General features: G+C 50.1%; 1 protein-coding gene and 1 non-coding gene across 11 annotated transcripts; both read left to right on the top strand.

The window, feature by feature from the left end:
* The first annotated feature begins 1,877 nt into the window (after positions 1-1,877).
* CHD4 (chromodomain helicase DNA binding protein 4) lies at positions 1,878-25,282 on the top strand. Of its 10 annotated transcripts, none has more exons than XM_074809935.1 (40): positions 1,878-2,000; positions 2,996-3,157; positions 5,164-5,291; positions 5,484-5,675; positions 6,079-6,197; positions 6,648-6,889; positions 6,976-7,103; positions 7,231-7,366; positions 7,804-7,985; positions 8,119-8,358; positions 9,280-9,483; positions 9,588-9,793; positions 10,031-10,162; positions 10,465-10,561; positions 10,953-11,144; positions 11,227-11,427; positions 12,377-12,514; positions 14,524-14,645; positions 14,764-14,937; positions 15,254-15,395; positions 15,867-15,998; positions 16,109-16,226; positions 16,430-16,554; positions 17,792-18,029; positions 18,198-18,370; positions 18,527-18,707; positions 18,808-18,894; positions 19,068-19,153; positions 19,235-19,368; positions 19,839-19,983; positions 20,174-20,339; positions 20,714-20,823; positions 21,058-21,193; positions 21,431-21,508; positions 21,621-21,758; positions 21,855-21,963; positions 22,285-22,417; positions 23,357-23,552; positions 24,438-24,613; positions 24,722-25,282. In XM_074809935.1, exons 2-40 carry the CDS (start codon positions 3,061-3,063, stop codon positions 24,737-24,739), a joined length of 5,751 nt encoding a protein of 1,916 aa, XP_074666036.1. In that variant the 5' UTR covers positions 1,878-2,000; positions 2,996-3,060; the 3' UTR covers positions 24,740-25,282. The 10 variants fall into 10 exon arrangements, with proteins under 10 accessions (XP_074666036.1, XP_074666035.1, XP_074666027.1 ...); XM_074809934.1 differs by having other exon boundaries at positions 19,065-19,153; positions 21,061-21,193; XM_074809926.1 differs by having other exon boundaries at positions 19,065-19,153.
* On the top strand, positions 20,367-20,506 carry LOC141920370 (small Cajal body-specific RNA 11). Its single transcript, XR_012622313.1, has one exon.
* Positions 25,283-25,383: the final 101 nt, after the last annotated feature.

Here is a 25,383-nt window from a genome sequence, read left to right as displayed (position 1 = left end):
GACGGCGGCGTTCAGGCAAAGGTGTACAGACAGGGATAGCGCCCGGTTTTTATACGTGGAAGAAGGTGAAAACACAACGGCGGTTTGGGATGTGCGGTCTGGTCTTTGCTGGCAAGGCGGGAGGGACGCGTGGCGGGAGCGGTGGCTCACGCTGCCCACGTTAATCGGCGCTGTGGGACCGTGCTGGAGGACACGGTGGTGACGGGCACAGGGACAAGATGGTGGAGGTTGACGGTATCTCAGTGGAGGGGTGCTGGTGCGAAGAGGGTGGTAGGGAGAGTTTGCCGATAGTCCCGAGACACCCTAGGATGGTGTTACAGCACACGCATGTGCCGGGTGTAGGCGCAGAGGTGTTTTTGGCGTGGTTGGGCAAAGTATGGATCACGTTACGGGATCTGTAACGACCCGTCGCGGTCTGTAACAGTAAATCTTCCAGTCATGTTCCGGGGTGTTCCGCCGCGGCGGGGTGAAACGGGCACATGCACCGCCGGGGACGGGACAGCGGAGAGGTGTTGGTTTGGGGAGGAACGAGCGCAGGCGTCGACACTCACGTGTTGACCGGGAGAGGTGGGCAGGACCGTGCCTCTTCCTTGCGATTAATAGCGTTGTGAAGATGTGAAACGGGGAATAGGCAGCATTATGGGATGTGATTTTGTTTAATTAATGATCAAGTGCATAACTGGGGTGTATTTATACCTGTGGGCTGTTCATGGCCCTGGAAAGGGATGGCGTGAAGGGAGGAATGGAGGGACGGGGAGCTGCCACGTACCCCTGGGGTGCAAGTAGTTGTGTAGGTACCAGGGGCGGGAGAGGAGGGAACAGAGCTGGCTGCAGCTCCGCGCGCACACGCGCACACACACACACACACACACACACACGGTGGCAGGGGTGGCCTTGGAGGGACCCCACGGGCACAGTGTGCGGGATGGGGCCCGGTGGTGCGTGAGGGCGACAATGGCGCCCAGAGGCCGTAGGGCCCTGTCGGGGCGTGCGGTGGGGAAGGGGAGCGAGGGCCCCAAGATGGAGGGGCCGCCGGCAGGGAAACGAGGCCGCGGTGGCCGCTGTGGGCCGCCCAGGCCTGTGTCGGCGGGCGGCGCGCAGGGGCCGGGCGATGCCCCGGCGCTGTCCCGGGACCTCGCGGGCCGGGCAGGGCCCCGGGGCAGGTGGGGCGGGCGGGGCGGGGCGGGGCGGGCGCCGGGGGTGGGCTGGGGGGAGGGGGGGCGGTGGCGGCGCGGCGGAGCCCCGCGGGTTGCGGGGCGGGCGGCCGCGAGTATTATGGGCTGGCTGGCTGGACGGTGGCTCCCGGCGACTATTATGGGATGCCTGCCTGGGCGGGGGGAGGAGGGGGGGTGTGTGTCTCTGGGTGTGAGGGAGAGAATATTATGGGATGTGCGCCCCGGGTGTGACTATTATGGGATGTTCGGGGGGGTACTACAGTGTCCGCGGTGTGTGTCCCCCTTCCCCCCCTCCTCGCCCCGTGCCTATTATGGGATGGCAGGCCGGGCGGCGCGCGCGCGTGCGGGCGAAAGGGGCCGCGCCGCGGGGGGCGGCCTGCCCCGGCGCGGGGTCCCGGGCGGGGGGGGGGGGGCGCGAGTATTATGGGATGCCGGAGCGGAGGGGTGCGAGCGTGGGGAGTATTATGGGATGTTTCTCGGGGCGGGGGATGAGGGGGGGGCGCGTATTATGGGATGTTCCCGGCGGGAGGGGTTATTATTATGGGATGCCGGGCCGGGCAGTGAGTGGGAAGTTCTGAGGGGAGGGCGAGTATTATACGATGTCTCGGATGGGGGGGGGGGGGGGGGGGGGGGTGTTGCTGGGAGACGGGGGCGGGGCCTGTTGCCGGGGTCCCGGGGCATATTATGGGATGGAGGCGGGAGCGGGGCGGGGCCTGGCCGGGTTTTTTCCCCTTTAAGAGGCGGTGCCGGGGCCGGAGCCATTTTCCCTTCAGCAGCAGGAGCAGCAGCAGCAGCGGTGAGAGAAGAGCCGGGGTCTGAAGCCGGGTGAGGAGCCGGGAGGGGACGAGGGCGGGCAGGGCCTTCCGCCGCCTCTTGGGCGTCTCTTGCCGGCGGGCACCCCTCTCCGCCGGGCGCCCCGTCGGCCCCCAGCCGCAGCTTCCCCCCGGGGGGCCGCACCGTTCCCTTGCCCCGGCGGCCGCAGGACGTTCCCCCGCCCTTCCCCCCCCCCCCCCCCCCCCCCCCGACACCGCGCCGGGGAGCGGCCGCCCCGCCGGTCCCCGCAGCCCCGGCCGGCGCCTGTCCCTGGGGAGGAGCGCCGGCCCCTCACCGCATGCGAGCCGGACTTCCCCGGCCCCGCCCCGCGCCCCCGCCCGGGAGACCGTGCCCCAACGAGACGCTGCCCCCCCCTTCCTCCTCCCCTCCACACCCCCCTCCCCTCCACCCCCTCCCGCCGCCCCCGCCCTGCGCCGCGCAGCCCCGCTCCGGGCGGGGGCGCGGGTGCGGCGGGCAGCAGCTCGGGGCTGCCGGCGCCGCTGAGCCTGCCCTGCCTTTTGTGTGGGGCCGGAGGAGGAGGAGGAGGCCGACGCTGGGCTGCCTCCCCGGCCGCGGCGGTGTCAGCCCGGGGCCGGCGCGCCAAGTTTGGGCGGGCGGGCTGGGGACGGCCGGCGGCTCGCTGACAGCGTCCCGGCTGGCCCCAGATCTCCTTTGGAAGCCCAGCTGCCTCGCCGCCTCCTTCAGCCCAAGGCAGAAATAACCGAGGGCACCCGGCTGCAGAGGACGGGAGAATTTTCCTGTAGGACAGCTGTTTTGGCTTTCTCGCCAGGGCTGAGTTGCTGACTCAGTTTAATATCTGGTGTCTTCAAAGCCTGCTTCATCACAACTCTAAGCTGATACTTGCTGCCGGTGTTTCTATTATCTGTAGGCTCCAAATCCAGTAAAGTTGCTGTCTAAGCTTTCTCACGGATCCTCTTGGTAGCACTATTGCATGGGAAAACGGAGTTCAGGTCTGCTGTAACTTTCTCTTTTTCTTTTCAATGAAGTACTGGCTTGACTGGCAAGAAGACGACACCGTGTATAAGCCCAGGCCTCCCCCAGCTTGGAGGACATGGCATCGGGCATTGGATCTCCGTCACCGTGCTCAGCGGGCAGCGATGATGATGAGATGGAGATCCTGTTGAACAACGCTATCCCCCAGCATCCAGGTATGGAGAGGCTGCAGGGCATGCCTGTGAAATGGGAGTGATGCTGGTCTCACACTGAATATGTGAAATACATGATGTGCTGGGGAATGACCTTTTTTTTTTTACTATGGGTTACACATGTTTTTGATTTTGATACATGAGTTCTGGGGTTACTTTGGAGTGGGAGGCTTGTGGCTTTGTGTCAGGTGGAGCCGATTTTGTTCCAAGCTGCTGCAGGTTGTCGGGGCCTGTGCTTTGAGGAGGTGTAAGGGGTGGAAGCAGAGTGTCGTTTTGATGGGGAACCAAAACGCCTGCGAGTTCATAAATGGGGAGGCAGAAGTGGGGGTAGTATGTGAAGGGGCAGGGTGCCTGGCTTGCTTTCATCTGGGAACATAGACCAACTGACGTCCAGAGCAAACTGCCCTGGGCTGTTGCGTGACCCACTTTCCTTCATCACCACACCCAATTATTGAGGTTTCTTGGGGTTCTCGCTCAGTGCTGCTTGCTCACCTTTGCTTTTTGTGTAGTCTTTGTACCTTGCTTTTTCCCTCGTGTTTTCATCCTCATCATCAACATGAGACTTGAGTTAGAGCCCTGGGCACTCTTTTGTTTTGGGTTTTTTGCTGCTGCTGTTGTTGTTGACAACTTGCTCTGTGGACCTACATGTGGATTCTCCGCTTCCTTGTGAAAAGGGATAATGTATATCCTGTTGTGCTGGATTGTAAGACAAGTTTGAGTTTTCCTTCTAACTCATGCTGTAGTGTTACAGTGTCATACAAGAGAAATGTTGCGACTGGAAAGGGAAAATGGTGTTGTGGGCTTTTTGGTTTTTTGTTTGCTTGGCTTTCTTTTTTTAAGCTTTGACTCTAGGGTTTTCTGGCACCTCTGAAATCTTAGGCTGAAGGGGACTGTCAGTAAGCCAAGGAAAATCTTGGTGAAGAAAAACTGTTAAAATCCCTGCAAACTGGAGAGCTTTAGGTAATCTGTTGGAAAGGATAGGACACTAGAGGCTCTAAATCAGAACTTGGGGGAGAAGAGGTGGAATACCTGAAGGACCTGGTGTTGCAGGACTGTGGGAGTGAAGAAACATCCATTGGTTGGTGATATGGCAGGGGCCAGGTGCAGGACCCCAGGTTCTGAGACCTCAGCCTCTGCTGCTTCACCCCTGGCTGCGGTAGCTCCTCTGACCTGTGGCTTCCTCCACCGTGCCCAGCTCCTGTGGTCAGGAGGCCATTTTCCCTTGGAGGGAGAAGGAGTGACTCTGGCTGTGTGCGGTGGGCGGGGCGGCGGGGAGGGCGGGTGGCCGGGCTGCTCCCGCAGCCTGCCACAAAGGGAAGGGCTGTCTGGCCCCCCCCTGCCCCTCGGGCGGGGGCAGGCAGGGACTGGGGGCGCACAGATGGGAGCCTGCGGTGGCGGGGAGCTGGCATGTGTTTCCTCTGGCCGGGCAGTGAGCTTGCTAGCTGTTGGTGTGGAGGGAAGGGGTTGGGGGGAGGCTGTATCAAACTGGGGTCAGAATGGAGTTGCTGAGTAGCAACTTTACTATGGAGGAGGACAAGTAGTGGCTTACTGGCCTGTATTTTGCGTGTGGCTGTAGGATGCTCTGTACTGCTCTAGAGGCTAGATAGTTGTGGGTTTCTTTCCTGGAGGCCCGTGGACTGAAACAGTATCCTAGTCAGGTTCTCAAACGCATTCACCATTTTGTGTCCTTTACACACGGCTGTCTACTCCACGCTCTTTCCTCTTCTCGTTGGGTTAGGGCAAGATCTGAGTGCAGCTCTGTTTGGAGAAAGAATGTTGTGGAAATAGGTGGTGTTGGGGGGAGGGGGAAGACCATGTGCAGTGGTAGCTTATGATACCAGTTCCTGGTATCTGTTGTGAACAGTAACAGACTAAGCAGGTGTAAACATGTCTTAAGTTTGTAAGTATTTAGCAAGAAGTAAACAAGTTGAGTGATCTCTGTGAGGAGTGGGCTATGCTGTAGTGTGCCGATGCTGTTTGAATGAGGCGTGTTGCCTCTTCCCCTCCAGAGCCTGAAGAAGAGCCAGAAGAAGAGCTTCTGTCAGAGGCAGAGACACCCAAAATCAAGAAGAAGAAGAAGCCCAAGAAACTAAAGGAACCCAAAGTGCCCAAGCTCAGCAAGCGTCAGAAGAAGGAGGTAAGGAAAAGGATGCCTAAGGTGACACTCTAAAATACAGATATATGAGGTGAGGCTGCTTACTGTTATTGTTGGCCTATGGCAGCAATCATCTGTATGAACCCTCTAGAGCTTGGTGAGAGTGTGATGTTTAGTGCTTATCCAGGGTATTTTCTCACAGCTGCCTGATCTTCTCTCTCCCTCCCTCCCCAGCTGGGGGACAGCTCTGGTGAGGGGAATGAGTTTGTGGAGGAAGAAGAGGAGGTTCTGCGCTCTGACAGTGAGGGCAGTGACTACACTCCTGGGAAGAAGAAAAAGAAGAAATTAGGGCCCAAGAAGGAAAAGAAAAACAAAGCCAAGCGGAAGGAGGAGGAGGAAGAAGAGGAAGAAGATGATGACTCAAAGGTGAGAAGCTACCCTGGTGACTGACTGCTTGCTTCTCATTCCCATGCATCTGATTTTGGGGATCATTGTCCTCTCCATTTGTGATGGCACGTGGAGTTGGGGCTGTTCAGTCTCCTCTTCCTCCACTAGACCTGCTTGATTTAGGCATTTTCCCACCATGCATTCCTTCCCTTCTTCTGCCTTAAACACACTTAGAATGTATATTGAATCCAAAGACTTTTCCCACCTCCACTGATGTTCTACTGAGGCTGTGTCCTATGGCTGTGATAAGTGGATGGGCGGTGGGGGGGAAAATCCCCTGATCCTGACCCATTGGGTCATCTGTAGATGTGTGGAAGTTCTGCTTTTTCGTAGAGCAGAACTAGAGCTTTGTCTCAGAGTTGCTGCAATTCTCTTTGCACAGGAGCCGAAGTCATCTGCTCAGCTCCTGGAAGATTGGGGCATGGAGGATATTGATCATATTTTCACAGAGGAGGATTACCGCACTCTCACCAACTACAAAGCTTTCAGCCAGTTTGTCAGGTGAACCGCAAGCCTGGAAGGACTCTGGAGTTAAAAAACCAAAGAGCTGGGACAAGGACTAGGTTCCTTGTTTTTGGAACCTCAAGGCACATTTGAGACACTAGTGTTCTACCTAGAGCAAAAACTGAAGCAACAGTTAAATAATTGATCTGCATATTTTTTTTGCTTTCAGTGATCGAGATGATGCAAGTCCTCGCTCCCAGTGTCCTTTCTTCCCTAGTGTGCTAAATTCCATTTCACTTTCCAAGCCCCTGAGCATTTGCATCTTCCACATGGAGTGAAGGATGGGAGTGGAGAGATTCATTGGCTGTTGAGATCAGAGATTAGAAAGGAATGTAGTTTGAGATAGAGGTGCTGATGGGGGTGGCAGACGGGTTAGGGTGTCGGGGAGGAATAACGATCTAGACTTCAGGGTGGTTCAGTAACTCTTCCTTCCTTAACTGTACGCAGGCCACTTATTGCAGCCAAGAACCCTAAAATAGCAGTGTCGAAGATGATGATGGTGCTGGGAGCTAAATGGAGGGAGTTTAGCACAAACAACCCCTTCAAGGGAAGTTCAGGTGCATCTGTGGCAGCTGCTGCTGCTGCGGCTGTTGCAGTAGTGGAGAGTATGGTGACAAATGTGGATGCTGTCCTGCCACAGCCCCCTGTAGATGTGCCACTCAGGAAAGCCAAGACAAAGGAGGGCAAAGGTGAGATGAAGAATCTGGCAGGATGGTAGAGGGTGAGTGGTGTCAAGGCAGTAGTCCTCCTGACTCGCAGGCTCCTGTGTTCCTAGGACCCAATGCCCGGCGGAAGCCAAAGGCCAGTCCTCGTATTCCTGATATCAAGAAACCTAAAACAAAGAAGGTGGCACCTTTGAAAATCAAACTGGGAGGATTTGGTTCCAAGCGTAAAAGATCATCAGTAAGTGACACTCCTTCCTTGACCTCCTGAAGAGGAGGTGATGATGTGTTAGAAGTGCTGGGATACGTGTCTGGTTGCTGCCCCCAGCATGCGTGCCTGAGTAACATAGCTTTTTTTCTTATCTAAGAGTGAAGATGATGATCTGGATGTGGAGTCAGACTTTGATGATGCCAGCATCAACAGCTACTCTGTTTCAGATGGATCTACAAGCCGTAGTAGCCGCAGTCGCAAAAAACTCAAAGCTGGGAAAAAGAAAAAGAAAGGTATTGATGCTTGTTGTCAGTTGGAGCCAGAAGTGCAGCTAAGTGTGTAGAAAGATTAGAGGAATGTCTGTGCTGAATTTGGATATTTAACAGCACGTGTGAGAGAATTGTTCTTGAAGGAAGAATCTGATTATATTTTTAGTAAGGAAAAGCTTTTGGGAGTTTTTTCACCTTGGTAGGGGAACAGACACAGTGCTGAGTTTTCCTAGCCTCAACTACACCTTTAATTTCATGGGTGGAAGGAGGCACAAAGGGGCTTGTTTTACTCCTGTTACAGCTCTTGCTCCCTGCCCTGTTTGCTTACATAGGCAGAGCAAGAATTTTGTATTCTGGATCTCTATGTTACTACTGTAGGCTGTTGGGAGAGTACCCTCCCTTGCTGTAGGAAGCCTGTACCTCTGGCTTGTGCTGCTGTAACTCCTCACTACCCTCTGCAGGTGAGGAGGACTCCACAGTGGCTGTGGATGGCTATGAGACTGATCACCAGGACTACTGTGAGGTGTGCCAGCAGGGAGGAGAAATTATACTGTGTGATACCTGCCCTCGTGCCTACCACATGGTTTGCCTGGACCCAGACATGGAGAAAGCCCCAGAAGGCAAATGGAGCTGCCCGCACTGTGTGAGTACTGGCTTCCCCCAGACTGTGCAAGGGGTCATGGAGGGGGATGTCAAGTGACTCGGGGCTGCTCTTCTGTGGTGATAAAATAATCACAAATGTGTGACTTCGGTTTTCTGATTTCCTTCTCCTATAGGAAAAAGAGGGCATCCAGTGGGAGGCAAAGGAGGATAACTCTGAAGGGGAGGAAATCCTGGAGGATGTTGTGGGGGATGCTGAGGAGGAGGATGACCACCATATGGAGTTCTGTAGAGTCTGCAAGGATGGAGGAGAGCTGCTGTGCTGTGATGCTTGTCCTTCGTCCTATCACATCCACTGTCTGAATCCCCCGTTGCCAGAGATTCCCAACGGAGAGTGGCTGTGTCCTCGCTGCACTGTGAGTTTCTGCTAGTACCATTTTCCTATTGCTACAAGAGATTGATAGATCTAATCCCTTTAGATCAGCATATTTTCCCAGAAATGCTTAGTCCTCCAACTGTCTCCTCTCACACTTCTGTCATGAAACATCAAGGCACTTTGTGGCTGGATTGTGCCTTGTTTTCTCCAGACAGCCGGAAGGACAGGCATACAGCCATTGAGTCTCATGAGGCTTGCCCATGCTCAGAGTAGTTGGGCAGCTTTGGGTCCAGGATGCCAAGACTCATTTTTCTTGGATCCTATATGTATGTAGAAGCAGGAGAATGAGTGCAAGCAAATTCAGTGCTTAAAAAAATATTTTAGACTGATGCTGAGCCAAGCAGGTTTTTTTACACTGCAGGCTCTGTAATGTGAAGCCCTTTTTTAGTAGATGGTTGGGAGAAATGTCAGAGTCTTCCAGGAAGTTCTTGAAATGAAATACTATAAATGGTGTTACGTGCTTTCATTAGGTGACAAGGACTTTGATGAACAAAAAAGCTGCTTCAGGACATGCTGGGTGATAGTTCCTCAGCAAAATATTTTCTGTACAAACTTTCATTGGAGTTGTGGTTGGATAGACTGCTGGGCTCATCAAGCCTATCAATTCCTGTATTTCCTGTAGAATTTCTCAACTGGTGTGGCGCTGGGAGACGACCAATTTGAGATGCTGAATTCAGTCTGGGGCTTGTCAGTCCTAGAAAAAAGTCAAACTGGAGAAAGCTCAAAGAAATACTGAAGATAAGAGGGTGAAAACTTCCAAGTCCAAAAAGCAAATTCCATCTGTATAGTAAAGCTATAACTAAGAAAGAGAACCGTGACTCTGTATGTTTCTACTCCTCAGTGCTTGTGTGTTAAGAGTACGTTCCCTCTGATGTAACAAGTTCTGTTTAACTTTTTTCAGTGCCCAGCTTTGAAAGGAAAAGTGCAGAAGATCTTGATCTGGAAATGGGGTCAGCCCCCAGTTGGCCCCCCACCACCACGTCCACCCGATGCAGACCCTAATGCACCTCCCCCTAAGCCCCTAGAGGGTCGGCCTGAAAGGCAGTTCTTTGTCAAATGGCAGGGCATGTCCTACTGGCACTGCTCTTGGGTGTCAGAGTTGCAGGTGAGTGGAGGACTCTAACCATGTCATAAGGGTGGATAATGGGGGGAGATACTTTGGGTAGTTGCGGGGAAAACACTGACTAACTGCCTCTGTCCTGACTCCAGCTGGAGCTGCACTGTCAGGTCATGTTTCGTAACTACCAACGCAAAAACGATATGGATGAGCCACCCTCAGGAGACTTTGGAGGGGAAGAGGAGAAAAGCCGAAAGAGAAAAAACAAGGACCCCAAATACGCTGAAATGGAGGAGCGCTTCTATCGATACGGGATCAAGCCTGAGTGGATGATGATCCACAGGATCCTTAATCATAGGTAGGAGAGGTAGCAAAGGGCATTTTCAACAAAGATCTTAAGCAGGGCTAAGGGAGAGTGGATGAGCTAAACTGCAGTGTGACTGGGGGGAAACAGTGGGAGTTCTTTTGTCGGTATGACAAACGTTGTTCTGTTTCTGTTGCTTCATTAAGGGATCCTTTCCTTCTCTCCCATTTGATTGGGTTGTGTGAATACTGTCACTTCACTGTGCTTAAGACTTACTGGTTTCTTCCACAGTGTGGATAAGAAGGGGAATGTCCACTATTTGATTAAATGGAGAGATCTACCCTATGACCAGGCATCTTGGGAAAGTGAAGATGTGGATATCCAAGATTATGACCTCTACAAGCAAGCCTACTGGAATCACAGGTAAGAGAAGTATCTAGAGGTTGTGTTCCTTTCCCTTCCCTCAAGAGAAAATACTGGAGTATGTCAGCCCCCAGCACTGGCTGGATTAATATATGGAGATAGCTAATTAGTGTCTTGTGCTGACTACTTAATCCTTTGGGCAGGGGCCTTGTGCCTCTCCACCAGTTCATGAAGGTTCCAACCCTGTTCTCTTGAGCCTGTTTTGAGTTGAATGATCACCCTCCTTTTCTTTGCAATAGTTTTCCCTCAGTCTTTTGTAAAAGCTGTTAAATTTGCATGTTCTTGGGACTGTCTTTGCACAGGGAACTGATGAGAGGTGAAGAGGGCAGGCCTGGTAAGAAGTTAAAGAAAGTGAAGATGCGGAAACTGGAAAGGCCCCCTGAGACTCCCACAGTGGATGTAAGTCACTGTTCATTGCTTAGAAGCCATCTGATACAGCTGCTTATTTTTGGGGAGGGAGGCAGGTAAATGGGAAACTGAACAGTGAAAAGCATATGGTTTAGAGTTCCTTCGTGGCCCAAAGAAGGAATGGGTTATAGAGCCTTTGGACAAAGGCCCACCTTCTCAGTTGTGTGAGATGCTGACTGGCTCTTGGTGAAAGGGTTTTATTAAAAAAAAAAAAGCTTTTTGGTGGATACCTTTGGCCATTTGGGAATTTGGTCTGGTGCTAGACTGGTTGTCCTATGTGGAGTCTCATTGCACTAGGGAATATGTGGGTGACTGGGAAGGGAGTCTTGGTAGCTGTCTAGCTAAGCTGAAGGATCTCAACTCTTCCTTCTTTCCACTGTAGCCGACAGTGAAGTATGACCGGCAACCGGAGTACCTCGATGTGACGGGGGGAACCTTGCATCCCTACCAACTGGAAGGATTGAACTGGCTGCGCTTCTCCTGGGCCCAGGGCACAGATACAATCTTGGCTGATGAAATGGGTCTGGGAAAGACTGTGCAGACAGCTGTGTTCCTATACTCCTTATACAAAGAGGTGAGAGCTGGGAGATGACTACCCAGGGAGATTCTGTGTTAGTGGTTGCGTTCATCTAATGCTCTTACTGATTTATTCATAGGGCCACTCAAAGGGTCCCTTCTTGGTGAGTGCCCCACTGTCCACAATCATCAACTGGGAACGAGAATTTGAGATGTGGGCCCCAGATATGTATGTGGTGACCTATGTCGGAGACAAAGACAGTCGGGCCATCATCCGTGAGAATGAGTTCACTTTCGAGGATAATGCCATACGTGGAGGCAAAAAAGCATCCAGAATGAAGGTACAGAACTCTGCTGTAATGCAAGCCAGAACTGAAAGAAGAGATGCACTAGACTGACTTTGAGCAGCTGAGATTCAGATACTCTGATGTCCCTGGGAACTGATTATACATGTAGTTTCCAAGGGGAAATGACTGCAAATTGATGACTAGTGGGTGTTTAGACTCCTGCTCTAGACTGTTTAAACACTCCTACTAGTCTGAACTAATTCAGTACTGGAAAAAGAGAGTTGACTAAGGTAGTACTGACCGTAGGCAAGTCTCTCTTTTCTCTCCTTAATCTGTGAAGCTGTGTATTGCTTCTATGGATCTAAGTCAATGTCAGAATTGCCATTGTATGAAAAAGACAAACATACAAAACAGTTTCAATGTTTTAATCCCTCTGAGGAACTGGCTGACAGGCCTAGACATCTGGGAAATGGCATTCTGAGCCTGATCTAGGTGGTTGGTTTTTGTAGAACTTTGGACTTCCTAGTAAAAGCAAGATGGGAGCTAAAGCTTTTCCAGTGGCAGAAATAGGTAGGACTCCTTTCTTGAAATTGAACCGCATTAAGTATTAACAGTAATTTAAAGTTCCACAATAAACTACTTACCTGCTTAAGTCTTAGCTTTTTGATGAGCCACTCTTCCCCAAATCTTATTTCCCGAACACGCCTCTATTTTCTGTTTATTTGTTAAACTCCTCTGTTACAATATTTGGCAACTGTCCAGAAGTAGCAGGTACTGTGAGGGGGTTGAGGAGGCTTACATGTGTTGAGAGAAATGGGGGCTGAAAGGGCTGGAATGGTTTGGGTCGCGTTTTGAATCTTGTGACAGGAAACCGTGGGTGTGAAACGTTTTTGATGTGCTGTTTGACCAGGCCTCATCAGAATAACTTGGAGAAACACTGCATCTACTTTGTCCTGGGGCATTCCCCTATGCCATTAACCGCTTTTGTACTTTTCTTTTGCAGAAGGAGGCTGCTGTGAAGTTCCATGTGCTGCTTACCTCCTACGAACTGATCACAATCGATATGGCCATACTGGGCTCTATTGACTGGGCCTGTCTCATTGTGGATGAAGCTCACAGACTGAAGAACAATCAGTCTAAGGTACAGAGCATGTAGGCATGGCAGAGAGGAATGAGCAGAGTGTTCAGAAGATTAGATAGCTGCTCCTAAGCACATAAGTTGTTCTGCCAACTCTTAGTCATTTGTTCAGTAGTAAGTTTATGTTATTAAAAAAAAATCAGCCCTCATTTGGACATCAATTATCATTGGCAACAACTTCACTTTTATCTCTATCACTGGTTAAAACAGCTTTCTCTCTGGGTGAATCGGCAATTGGTGTGTACTGGAAAACAGAAGCAGCCTGGATGTCATTGTATTATACAAACTGGCTTCTCTGAAAGCAGATCATATATCTGCACCGCCTCTATTCCGGAAAGGTTTACCATACTGAGTGTGAAACAAGCTGCATGAGTGCAGTTATCCTGCTTCCAGAGTAGGCTTGCTCTCTGCATTCATCTAGCTTGGTAGCAGAACTAATTAAATGTTGTAGACGTGGGAGAGGTGGGTAGAGGTGTTCAAAAATGCCTGGGTAGATGCTGAAAGCCGTATAGCTGCTTTTATATGAGGCTGCACCTTGACTAAGCTCGTTTGAATTCAGTAGACTTGACTGTATTTCTTAATCCAGCCACTCCCTGAGCCCTTGTGCCTTAATTCTGGTCTGTCTTCAGCTGGGTTCTAGAGCTCAGTAGGCTAAAAACAGTTGTTGTTGGAAATCTGGTTTTATAGGTTCTTGGAAACAGTGTTAAGAAAAAATTCCCTCTTGATATCTTTTTTTGTTTAAATGGCTTTAGCTTTTCGGACCTTGGTGTGAGGCGTGTTTCTGAGATCACAGCTGTGCTTGCAGTCCAGTTTCTGGATATTTTTTTTTATTGTAGGCACTCAGACTGGATGTCATTCTATGCTTAGCACTGAAATTACTGGAAGTAGTAATGATTGCTTACTATTGATACATATTAATTGAAAGAAGATGTAAAGGCTCAAGGTTACGCTATGACTGATAGTTATGATTGGTTATCCAAGACCATTAAATTTATCTTTTTCTAGAGCTGTTTCCTGTCCCATAGGGACAGCTGCAGCTGCTTGGCTGCAAGACAGATCAGACACTTCTTGACAGGTTGTGGTTATCTACCAAAGTTTTGCAGATATAATCAGTAACTTCCATATTTGATTCTAAAATGAGAATGTTTTTTGGGTATAACTATATGTAGAAAGATAAATCGCTGTGGAGGCCACTAGAAGGATCCTTCTGATGTGATAACCAAAACATAAGTGGTGGTGGGTTTCTCATCTTTTTTTGTTTGCCATCTAGTACAAGCTAAGCTACCTTTCAAGTTTGACCTTGTATCATGCTCAGTGTAAAATAAGCAAAGAAATGGCCAACCTTATAAAGCAGTAACTGATTTATTGTCAATTTGTGCTGGTGAACATGGTACACTTGTGCTTTTCAGTTCAGTACTTTAACTGCTCAGTGCCTCCTGTCTGGAATTACTTAATTGTTGTGAAAACCAGCACAAATTACCTTAAAGGCACATTGGCAGATCCTTAGCTCTTTTCTCCTCTGCTTGTTCAGAGCTCTGGAACATTGCCAGGATTGATATGAATAGGAAGAGTGACTTAGCTATTTCTAGAATTCTCAAGGCAGAGTAGTTGTAAGAATGTGGAACACTAATTTAGCAAGAAAAAGTACATAGTACAGCAGTTTGGAGATGATTGGTGGTCTGAAAGAGCTTGTAACTTAAAAGAGCAAAGGAAACCTACTGGCACCTGATGGCTTGTAGGATTTGCTGCAGTCATGTTTTAGGTATGCAGAACAATGATCCAAATGAGATCAGTCTAGTGACCCTGACTGGAATGTGAACTACTTGGAGCTCTTGTCCAAACAGCTAATGTGATCTAAACTGAACCCTAGCTTGGTGTCAACTTTTTTTATAGCAGAAATACTTTTTTTTGTAGGTCTGTGACTTAATAAGCCTTTGACATGTTTGTGTGGTTTTGGGTTTGTGGGTGTTTTTTTCCCCCTCACCATTTCTTCCCTGCTCTCTACTTCCCAGTTCTTCCGTGTGCTGAATGGTTACTCCCTCCAGCACAAGCTGCTGCTTACAGGAACTCCCCTGCAGAACAACCTGGAAGAACTGTTCCACCTGCTGAACTTCCTGACGCCAGAGAGATTCCAGTATGTCTTGCAGTGCAAGTCAGCTTGCCTGTCTTGTCACTCCTACCCCCTTCCTCGTTTGCTTTTTTTTCCCCCCTCTTTCCTTTGTGGCTTTTGCTGAGTGTCTGTTTCTCTGCAGTAACTTGGAGGGCTTCCTAGAAGAGTTTGCAGATATTGCCAAGGAAGATCAGATCAAGAAGCTGCATGACATGCTGGGCCCACACATGCTGAGGCGTCTCAAAGCTGATGTTTTCAAGAATATGCCATCTAAGACTGAACTCATTGTCAGAGTGGAGTTGAGCCCCATGCAGAAGTGAGTGTGAGGATGAAGAGAGCACCTGCTGTTGATCTACTGTTACTCTGTTCTGTTATTTCAAAGAGGATCTGAAACAGCCTCATCCTCACTATAGGGCTTTCTACACAGTGGATAGGAGGAACATTTCCTGCTGCCACTACAGCAGAGAGAGGACTAATCCTGTGCTCTGATGTAAGGGATAAAGAGATAGTGAATGCCACAGGCAGAGCCTAGGTAGCTGGCAGGTAATGCCAGGAGCTGTGCAGAGTTTAGCAAGAGAGTATGTTAGTCATTCTCATGAGGGGTGTCTGAGTTTGTTTTTTTTTCTTTTCAGGAAATATTATAAATACATTTTGACAAGAAACTTTGAGGCACTGAATGCACGGGGTGGTGGTAACCAAGTCTCCTTGCTCAATGTTGTTATGGATCTGAAGAAGTGCTGTAACCACCCCTACCTCTTTCCTGTGGCTGCTATGGTACGTCCAGTCACTTATTCTGTATAAGCAAATTCCCTGCTGGCTGTTATCGGGGAGCCATTTAGCTCCCTAGTGAAGCATGAAGGGGTTCCCCTTTCTCTCTTTCTGCTCCTATATCTTTTTCATCCTGTCTTTATGTAGACCCAATATGCTGGAAGGCCTTTTCTTTTCCAGTATATCTGACAGGAGCATCTTGTGACTCACGCAAGGTGGTGAAGACAGTAAGAGTAGGGACTAAGTCAGTAAGAAAGAGGAGGCCATGTAGGAGTCAAACTGCAAGAGATGAGGCACAGGGTAGCACTGATGTTTCAGATAAGTAGTGCTACAGACTGTGGTTGTGCCAAGCTAAATGACCAGATGTGAGTCAGCATCTGATGAACACAGCTAGGAACTAAGACCTACATCCCTTCAAGCTGTTTTCTTTCCCCACTCCACCTCTTACTCCTTTTTCTTTTTTTTTTTCTTTCTCAGGAAGCTCCAAAAATGCCAAATGGCATGTATGATGGTAGTGCTCTTATTCGAGCCTCTGGAAAGCTGTTGCTGCTCCAGAAGATGTTAAAGAACCTTAAGGAAGGAGGTCACAGGGTGCTTATATTCTCTCAGGTATATGGGGAAAAAACCTTAAGGTTGGGAATTCTTTTTCTGAGAAGGGAACCTGTTGATCTGGTATCCCCTTGTCCCTCACACTGATGTGGTGTTTTTCTGATATGCAGATGACTAAAATGTTGGACCTTCTAGAAGACTTCTTGGAGCACGAAGGGTACAAATATGAGCGGATCGATGGAGGAATCACAGGCAACATGCGTCAGGAGGCTATTGATCGCTTCAATGGTATGGAGTCTCCTACTTTCTTTGCAAAATGAAAACTGTTGCCTTATATGCACTTAAGGATTGTTGTGGTCCAAGTCTTCCATTGCTCTCCTGGAACCTTAAACCTGTAACGATTCCCCCTCAAGTGATGCGGGTCAGATACAAATCCTTGTTTGAGTAATGCACTCTCCGTTGATTACTTTTGTTCTCTCCTTTTGTCTAAGCTCCTGGTGCGCAGCAGTTCTGCTTTCTGCTTTCAACACGAGCTGGGGGTCTTGGTATTAACTTGGCCACAGCAGATACTGTGATTATCTATGATTCAGACTGGAACCCCCACAACGATATCCAGGTGAGTCTGAATGAGACCACTCACTACGGAGTAATCCGGTGAAAGAGGGGAAATAAAATCATCGGGAGGTGTGAAGGAATGTGAGAGTTCCCCTCTAGAAATATGCAAAATTAGAGCAGTGAGGATGGGTAGAATTGGGAAGTGAAATAGTAGAGGGTTCTTCCAGGGCCCAGCCTTTGCTATTGTTAAGAGCCAGCATGAAGGCAACTGGGAAATTTATGGAGGTAGGCGGGTGTCGTGGTTTGAGCCCAGAGGGCAACTGAGCACCACTGAGCTGCATGCTCACTCCTTCCCCCTCAGGAATACAACAAAAGGCTTCAGAATCAAGACAAGGACAGGGAGGGATGACTCATCCATTATGGTCAGGCAAAAGACAGACTTGTTAGGGGGAGAAAAAGAACAGTAATTCAAACACCACCACCACCACCACTTAACAGAGTAGGACAGTGCGAAGTATAGCCACATCTTAAAAACACCTTCCTCACACCCTTCCCTTCCTCCCAGGCTCAGCTTTGCTCCCAATTTCTCTGCCTCCAACACCCCAGGTGGGGCAGGGGATGGGGGCTCTGGTCAGTCCTGCTGCTCCCCCCTCCTCAGAGGGAGGACTCCTCACACTCTTTTCCTGCTCCAGTGTGGGGTCCCTCTCACATGAGACAGTCCTCCACAAACTTTCTCCAACGTGAGTCATTCCCACGGGCCACAGCTCTTCCCCTGCTCCAGTGTGGGTCTCTCCCATGTGTCACAGTCTCCCAGCGCTGCACTACAATAGCAGGGGCTTAGCTCAGAGCCCTTCTTTGGGCACAGCTCTGGCGTGGGGTCCTCCACAGGTCGGCATCTGCTCCACCAGTGACCTCCGTGGGCTACAGGGGCAGGGACACAGCCTGCTCTCTCGCCACCAGCTGCAGGGGGGGTCTCTGCTCGAGCACACCTCCCCGGCCTCCTCCTTCCTTCCGCTCACCTCGGTGTTTGCAGAGGTATTTTCCTCACAACTCCAGCTCCTTCTCCCAGGTTTCCCTTCTTAGATACAGTATCACAGAGGTGCAGCTGCCATTGCTGATTGGTTTGGCCTTGGCCAAAGGCGAGTCTGACTTGGAGCCAGGGGAGCTTTTGAGAAGCTTCTCACAGGAGCCACCGCTGTAGCCCCTGCCCCCCCCCCCCCCCCCAACCCAACACAGCAGGGTGTATCAGACTACTACTTGTGTAGCTCTAGACTGTTCTGAGCACATCTCTTTTCTAGGCCTTCAGTCGTGCACACAGAATTGGACAGAACAAGAAAGTGATGATATACCGCTTTGTGACAAGGGCCTCAGTGGAGGAGCGTATCACTCAGGTGGCCAAGAAGAAAATGATGCTAACTCATCTGGTAGTGAGACCAGGGTTGGGCTCCAAGACAGGCTCCATGTCCAAACAGGAACTTGATGACATTCTCAAATTTGGCACTGAAGAGCTCTTCAAGGATGAGGCTACTGAGGGGGGTGAGTGCCTGGGAATAGAACTGAAGGAGGTGGGGAGGTCTGGCTCTTACTTAGCAAGCGACTGTAGGCACAGTGTTGATTCTAGCTCTACAGAGAGGTCCAGGGTGGCATTCCCTTTCCTAGTCCCTTGAGAGCCACACAGCAACCCTGCCTGTGCTCTTCCCTCAGGGGATAACAAAGAAGGTGAGGACAGCAGTGTCATCCACTACGATGACAAAGCCATTGAGCGTCTTTTGGATCGGAACCAGGATGAGACAGAAGATACAGAACTGCAGGGCATGAATGAGTATCTCAGCTCCTTCAAGGTAGCCCAGTATGTGGTTCGTGAAGAGGAGATGGGGGTGAGTATGAGGTGGATGTCAGTATCTTCTGCTGAGTGATGTAGGATCAATTAAGCAAATTGAGCTCTGATGCTTTTAAGGGCACGCAAGCATGTATCTGCTCACAGGTTGGGATTTGGAGCATAGGTCTCTAAATTTGTTACTTCTCTGTGGCAGGAGGAAGAGGAGGTTGAACGGGAGATCATTAAGCAGGAGGAGTCAGTGGATCCTGATTACTGGGAGAAACTGCTGCGTCACCATTATGAACAGCAACAGGAGGATCTGGCCAGGAATCTGGGCAAGGGCAAACGTATTCGCAAGCAAGTTAACTACAATGATGGCTCGCAGGAGGATAGAGGTACAAATCCACAGGAACCTGAGGGAGAAACGGGTGTAAGTATATGTTGCTAGGAAGTAACGGAGTAGCGTCTCAGGCTCACGTGCTGTTTTTCTTTCAGACTGGCAGGATGACCAGTCAGATAATCAGTCAGACTATTCAGTTGCTTCTGAAGAAGGAGACGAGGACTTTGATGAAAGGTCTGAAGGTAAGTTCTGGTGAAGCCAGAGTTCCTGGGTCACTTTCTCTGAGTGTGGGAACAGCTGGGACTTGATTTGTGTGATTTATACACTTTGTGGTGCTGTTCTGCAAGGGAAATATTCACACGACAATATGCTGTGCATTGTCTCTCCTCCTTAGCTGCATTTCTCTCTTCAGCAGCTCGTCGGCCTAGCCGCAAAGGCTTGAGAAATGATAAGGATAAGCCTCTGCCTCCCTTACTTGCCCGTGTGGGAGGGAACATTGAGGTAGGTAGTACCAGGGTAGGTGTCTGCATCCTAGCTGCTTCTGTATAGCTCTTGCCATATCTGTCTTGTCTTCTATTCTAGGTCTTGGGCTTCAATGCCCGCCAGCGGAAAGCCTTCCTCAATGCTATCATGCGCTATGGAATGCCACCTCAGGATGCCTTCACCACTCAGTGGCTTGTTCGGGACCTCCGTGGCAAGTCAGAGAAAGAGTTCAAGTGAGTCTGCGTTAGGCAGGGATGGAAGACTGGCAACATCTAGTCCCTTTGGGGAGGAATGAGAACTGGGCTTTTTCTGGCCTTTACTTAGAGACTACATTTCCTTAATGTGTTGATTCTTTGTGGGGGACTGAAGTATAAGCTGGGAGAGACAGGGGCCTGTTTCCAGTTCTTTTCCTTGGACCTGACTCATCAGTCACCAAAAGCAAATGCTTTTAGAGGAGTAGCATGGTCAGGTAAGCATGTAATGACTACTCTTCCCTGAGTCCTTTTTGAGCTTACTATTGTTTCTGGCTCAAGACTCTTAAGTCAGCTTTATGTATGTAGTAATTCTGTCAGGACTTTGTTCCTTGAAGGAAGCTGGAATCCCAGAACTTGTGCTACTCTAGGTTAGGAGTTGGAAGGGGTCTGATAATGCATATCTCCAGCTCACCTGGTTTGCAGTCTAATTGTGTCTCTTAATTCTCCAGGGCGTACGTCTCGCTGTTCATGCGCCATTTATGTGAACCTGGAGCTGATGGTGCAGAGACCTTTGCAGATGGGGTCCCACGGGAAGGTCTTTCTCGACAGCATGTCCTGACTCGCATTGGGGTCATGTCACTTATACGCAAAAAGGTAGGTGTCTAGCAGAGCAACGTAGCCTTTGCTTTCCATACAACTTGTAGTCACTGGTGTCCAGAGCTAGTGAGTTACTTCTCCTTTCACACTTACTTTTGTTGTATGTTGAGTGGTCTGTCTCATCTGGTTTGAGGACAAGCTTTGTATGAGTCCTCCAATGATAGGACTTTCTCTCCCTCTCATGCAGGTGCAGGAATTTGAGCATGTGAATGGCCGTTGGAGTATGCCAGAACTGGCAGAGATAGAGGAGAACAAGAAACTCTCGCAGCCAAGCTCACCCTCTCCCAAAACTCCAACTCCTTCGACACCGGGGGATACGCAGCCAAATACGCCTGCCCCTGTGCCTCCACCTGGTGAGGGTTCCCCTCTTGTGCAGTCCTGCGTCCTGACCTCATCCTGGCTGTTCCCCTCACCAGAGCTGTGGTGGTGGGGTCTGGGGATGGACGCAGATCAACTTACCTCTCAGGTTAGGAGGGCTGCCAAAGACATGTGCAAGCCCTTAAAGGCAAGAGAGGACACCAGCTTCCCCTGTATGAGCTGACTTCAGTCAGAAGAGAAGCCCAGCATTCGTAGTGGGCAGGAAAGGGGGAGTCATCTTGAGTGATGTTGGTCCCATTTTGATGGGCCTCATCTCTGGGAGCAAAGGAGATGGGTACTTGGGAACAGTGAGGGGAAGACCTTACTGATGGCTTCTCTTCTTTTGTCTGCTGGGGTGGGGAATACACAGAAGAAGGAGTAAAAGTAGAAGAAGGAGCTAGTGCTAAAGAGCAAGGAGAGCCATCTGAACCAGAGAAGGAGCTCAGTGCTGCTGCTACTGAAACAGAAGTCCCTATGGAGGTGAGTATTGGATTGCTTGTTTGCCTCATGCAATTGCAAATGTGTCTACTTCTGCCTCCTCTGTGTTGTTCAGCTGCTGAGACAGAGGTAAGTTCTTGAAATGGTACTTAAAGATAGTTCTCAGGTCCTCAGAACTGGCCTGACAGTTCTGTGCATCTTTACTTTCCAAACTGCTGCAACTGTCTTGTTTCCATGTGCTGCTTTACCTCACTTCTCATTGATTTCTGTCTTCAGCAGTGTGCCCAGCCTGTGGAGACACCGCCACAGGAAGCAAAATCCCCGGTGAACCCCACAGAAGCAGATGAAAAAAAAGTAGAGGAACCAGAGGTGAAGGAAAGACCAGATGAGCCAATGGAAGTAGAAAGCAAAGGTATCTCTAGGGAGGTTGTTTAATACCTTGAACAGCAATAAACCCCCCCTCCCTCTTGAATACTATTTTCCTAAAGCTGCATCATCTTTGCTTCAGCGCTTCATCCTAAAGAAACAGGCATAAATGTAGACAATCTGGGGCTATTCCTTTGAATAACATTAGGTTTCACAGACTGAAGAACAAAACCTTGGACTAGCTGTGTTCCCCTACATCTCATGTTGCCCTTCTCTCCTGCAGCTGACGTGGAGAAAGTGGAAGACAGGGCGCCTGTTGAGAATCCCCCTGAACCTCCTATAATCACTCTGGATGAGAAAGGTGAGTCATGATAATTCCATTCTCTTCCTTAATCCCTCTCCTGCAGGGATTCCTTGCGGGTCATTGCTGTGGTATCTGCTGTGTTCTTTCTAATAATTTCCTGTGTGTACAGATGAGAAAAAGGAGGATGATAAGAGAGATGTGGTGATGCTGCAGAATGGAGAGATGCTGAAAGAGTCGGTGGATGAAAGGCACAAGAAGGCAGTAAAGCAGCGCTTCATGTTCAACATAGCAGATGGTGGCTTCACTGGTACGAGAAATCTTTATATGCTTGAACTTGTTTATATGCCCCTGCTTGTGTGTTTGAAACAACTTTCAACTGTTTTGGTGTCTCTTGCCTTTCCAGAACTACACTCCCTGTGGCAGAATGAAGAGCGGGCTGCAACTGTCACAAAGAAGACCTATGAGATCTGGCATCGGCGTCATGACTACTGGCTCCTTGCTGGGATTATCAAGTATCCTTACCCTGACGGACTGGTTCTCTCCCCTTTATATAAAGCTGTCACTGTGAGGGTGACTCTCCTGGTCTGACGGGAGTACATTGAGAGAGCGCCTTTATCTTCTTTCACGAGAGCGAAAGTGATGGTGGGAGGAGGAGTTTCCTGCCAGCATGGTTATGACTTAGCAGGACATAGTTCTCATTCCTTTCCCTTGGCTCCTATTCCTCCCCTCTCTGCACCCGCGGTGCCCCACCCCCTCTTGAGAACTGTATCTGCCTGGGCCGTGTATTCCCTTGTTCTCACTGCCTTTGTTTGCCTGAGCTCATCCCATCTCAGTCATGGCTATGCCCGTTGGCAGGATATTCAGAATGATCCCCGTTACGCCATCCTCAATGAACCCTTCAAGGGTGAGATGAACAGGGGTAACTTCCTGGAAATAAAGAATAAGTTCTTGGCAAGGAGATTTAAGGTAAGGGTTTATTTTCAGTATGGTAAGTGCTTTTCAGCCAGCTGGGCCTCTAAGAATGAGAGCTTGCTGTTCTGAGTTTCTGCTAAGTGAAGGCTTCTGCAGTGCCTTTATGTTTGCGGGGGTGGGGGGATATAAGTGATATCTCTCAGGGTCATGTAGTAGCTCCGTGATAGGAGCTCCCTTTACTCTAGAAATGGTATTGGGGAGCTTGGTTCTGTGCTCTCTCTCCAAATGTGTATTGAACAACTACTGTGCAGGAGGCTTAATGTTGAAGTGGCTGTTTCCAGCACAGCTTCTGCTTGGTGTGCTACAACTGCCTCAGAGTGCCTGAGCAGAACTTAGAAACACTGTATGGACAGTCCTGGCCTCAGCCTGTTTGGGAGTGGCTGTAGCTTAGTTCTGGGAGTGGTTTAAGAACAACCCAAATAAAGGCCATGTAGTTCTCAGTCTTGGGGCAAAACATTAATTCAGTGTAGTCTGGCTGATCGGTTCTGCACTAACAGAATTCAATCTGATTTCTCCAAATGTCCCTGACATGCTTAACAGTTTTTACTCTTCTTAAAAGTAGGATGGGATACTTCTCACTTGGGTTCAAAGAGAAAGCTCTATCCCCTTTTCTCTATAAAGAAAGAGTAAAATAGCCAACAACTTGGTCTTTAGAATCTGAGAAGGAAAGAGAATCCTAGAGGATTTATGGTAGTCTTCTGTTAATCTGGTTTTCTTGTGTACCTGGCCTAGCTTAACGGAGCCCTGAATTGTTTTGGGGTCTTTAGGCCTTAACTCTGTATAAAACAGAAGCTGGTGAAAGGAGGTTCAGCTGCAGAATCTCACCTTGTTGAGATAGTGGAGAACTGGATCAGGAGAGACCAGGGGTGCAAACAGACTTGTGTTTTGGGCAACTGCTGAAAGTCTTTTTCTCATTACTGCCCCGTCTTGTAGCTCCTGGAGCAAGCACTGGTGATTGAGGAGCAGTTGCGGCGAGCTGCTTATCTGAACATGTCAGAAGACCCATCTCATCCATCTATGGCTCTGAACACACGTTTCGCAGAGGTGGAATGCCTGGCTGAGAGCCACCAGCACCTATCCAAGGAGTCAATGGCTGGGAATAAACCAGCCAATGCTGTGCTGCACAAAGGTAAGTGTGTTAAACAAGGGTGGGATAGGTGTTTGTTGTGGTTTAGGACCAGAGGGCAGCTGTTCACTCACCCCTTTCCCCCCAGCACTGGGAAGGAGAAGAATGAAACAAAAAGGCTCAGGGACAGGGAGGAGTCGCTCACCCAGGCTTGCTAGGGGAAGAAGACAAGAACATCGCTTTAATTCAAACGCTAACAAAAACAATACTCAACAGACAGAATGGGACAGTGAGAAGTGTTACCATATTTTAAAAAGACACCTCCCCTCGCACCTCCCTTCTTCCCAGGCCCAGCTTTGTTCCTGATATTTCTACCTCAGTGCCAGGGGATGGGGCCGCTTCTTCCTCCAGGGTAGGGGGGCAGCACTCTACTGCATTCCCCCCTGCTCCGCGGGGCGTCCCTCCCATGGCAGACAGCCTTCCACAGCCTCTCTCCACTGTGACTCCTCCCCACAGGATACATCCTCTCCAGATGCTCCGCCATGGGTCACCTTCACGTGTTGCTCCTCCCAGCACTGAACTACAACAGTGGGGGCTGCTTCTTCCCCCAGAGTCCTGGGGGTCCCCCACAGGCAAATCTCTGCTCCTACGGTGACCTCCATGGTGGCAGGGAGGTCCCTGCTGTCTCGCCACGGGATCCAGGGGTGTCTCTTCTCTGGTGCACCTTCCCCTCTTCCTCCTCCTTCCTTCCACTGACCTCAGTGTTTGCACAGGTGCCCTCGTATCTCCTCCTCGAAGTCCCCCTCAGGTTCCTCTTCTTAAATACATTATCACAGAGGCGCAGCCACCGTCATTAATTGGCTGGGCCTTGGCCAGAGATGGGTCCTCTGCTCTTTTCCCTATGGGGCGTCCCTTTCCCCTCTGAACAGATGTCGCTTTCTCTTCCAGTTCTGAAGCAGCTGGAGGAGCTTTTGAGTGACATGAAGGCAGACGTGACTCGTTTGCCCGCCACCATTGCCCGCATCCCCCCCGTGGCCGTGCGTCTCCAGATGTCCGAGCGCAACATCCTCAGCCGGCTGGCCAACCGCAGCAGCGAGCCCCCCCCGCCACCCCCTCCCCAACAAGTACGTACCCTCTCTGGTCAGTAAGGAGTTGGTTGGGGGTGCTCTGCGGGGAAGGCCACCCTCCCCTCACCAGCGCTGAGTCTCGGATCATCTTTTCTCACTCTACAGGTGGCCCAGCAGCAGTGAGTCCCTGGCCCAGTGCTGTTGACCTCTTGGCCAAGCTGAAGTGACCCCCCTTACCCCACCCCTTCACACTCTACCCCTCTGCCTGACATTCCTGACTGGGTGCTGTTTCCCTCCATGGAAGCTGCTGCGGAGGTCTCTGGGGAGGAGAAGAAACTCCTTCCACTGCAGCCAGCCCGTTGGAGCAAGGAGTGTGCTTTTAGGAGAGAGGGGGATGTATGATGGACTCTGTATATAGTGACTGGAGGCCACAGCGCCATGGCTGTTACATGGAGAACCTGGCTGCATTGCTCGCTGCCTCCGCCTGGAGTTCCAGTTTTCGTTTTTAATTTTATTTTGAGTTTGTTTACTGAGACGAGTGTGCAGGCAAGACCAAGCGAAAGCCAGGACAGAGACAAAGCTACCTCCATCAAGATCCTTTTTAATACAAAAACTGACCGGACTTGTCCACTAATAAGCGGCTTGAAGACAAAAACAAAAAAAAATATCAAAAAACAGAGCAAAACCTTGGTGAAACTGAAAAATAAAAGTTTCCCTGTATTTTATTTTGTTGCTTCTGTTTGGCAGAAGAGGGGGTGGGGACTGCCCCTGGTGGGGGAGTGAGCCCTGCACTATTCCTTTTCAAACCTCACCCACTGTTTTTTCTG

This window comes from Strix aluco, chromosome 2 (assembly GCF_031877795.1).
Source record: "Strix aluco isolate bStrAlu1 chromosome 2, bStrAlu1.hap1, whole genome shotgun sequence".
NCBI classification, from domain to species: Eukaryota; Metazoa; Chordata; class Aves; order Strigiformes; family Strigidae; genus Strix; species Strix aluco.
The sequence above is the reverse complement of the archived record's forward strand: the minus strand, read 5'-3'. Positions and strand labels throughout refer to the sequence as shown.

Bases quoted from the DNA above. Each gene is read 5' to 3' on its own strand.
- CHD4 (XM_074809854.1), top strand. From the start codon at position 3,061: ATGGCATCGGGCATTGGATCTCCGTCACCGTGCTCAGCGGGCAGCGAT. The intron at 6,198-6,647 runs GTGAACCGCAAG...AACTGTACGCAG, and splicing joins GCTTTCAGCCAGTTTGTCAG to GCCACTTATTGCAGCCAAGA. The intron at 19,369-19,838 runs GTGAGTCTGCGT...TTAATTCTCCAG, and splicing joins AAGTCAGAGAAAGAGTTCAA to GGCGTACGTCTCGCTGTTCA.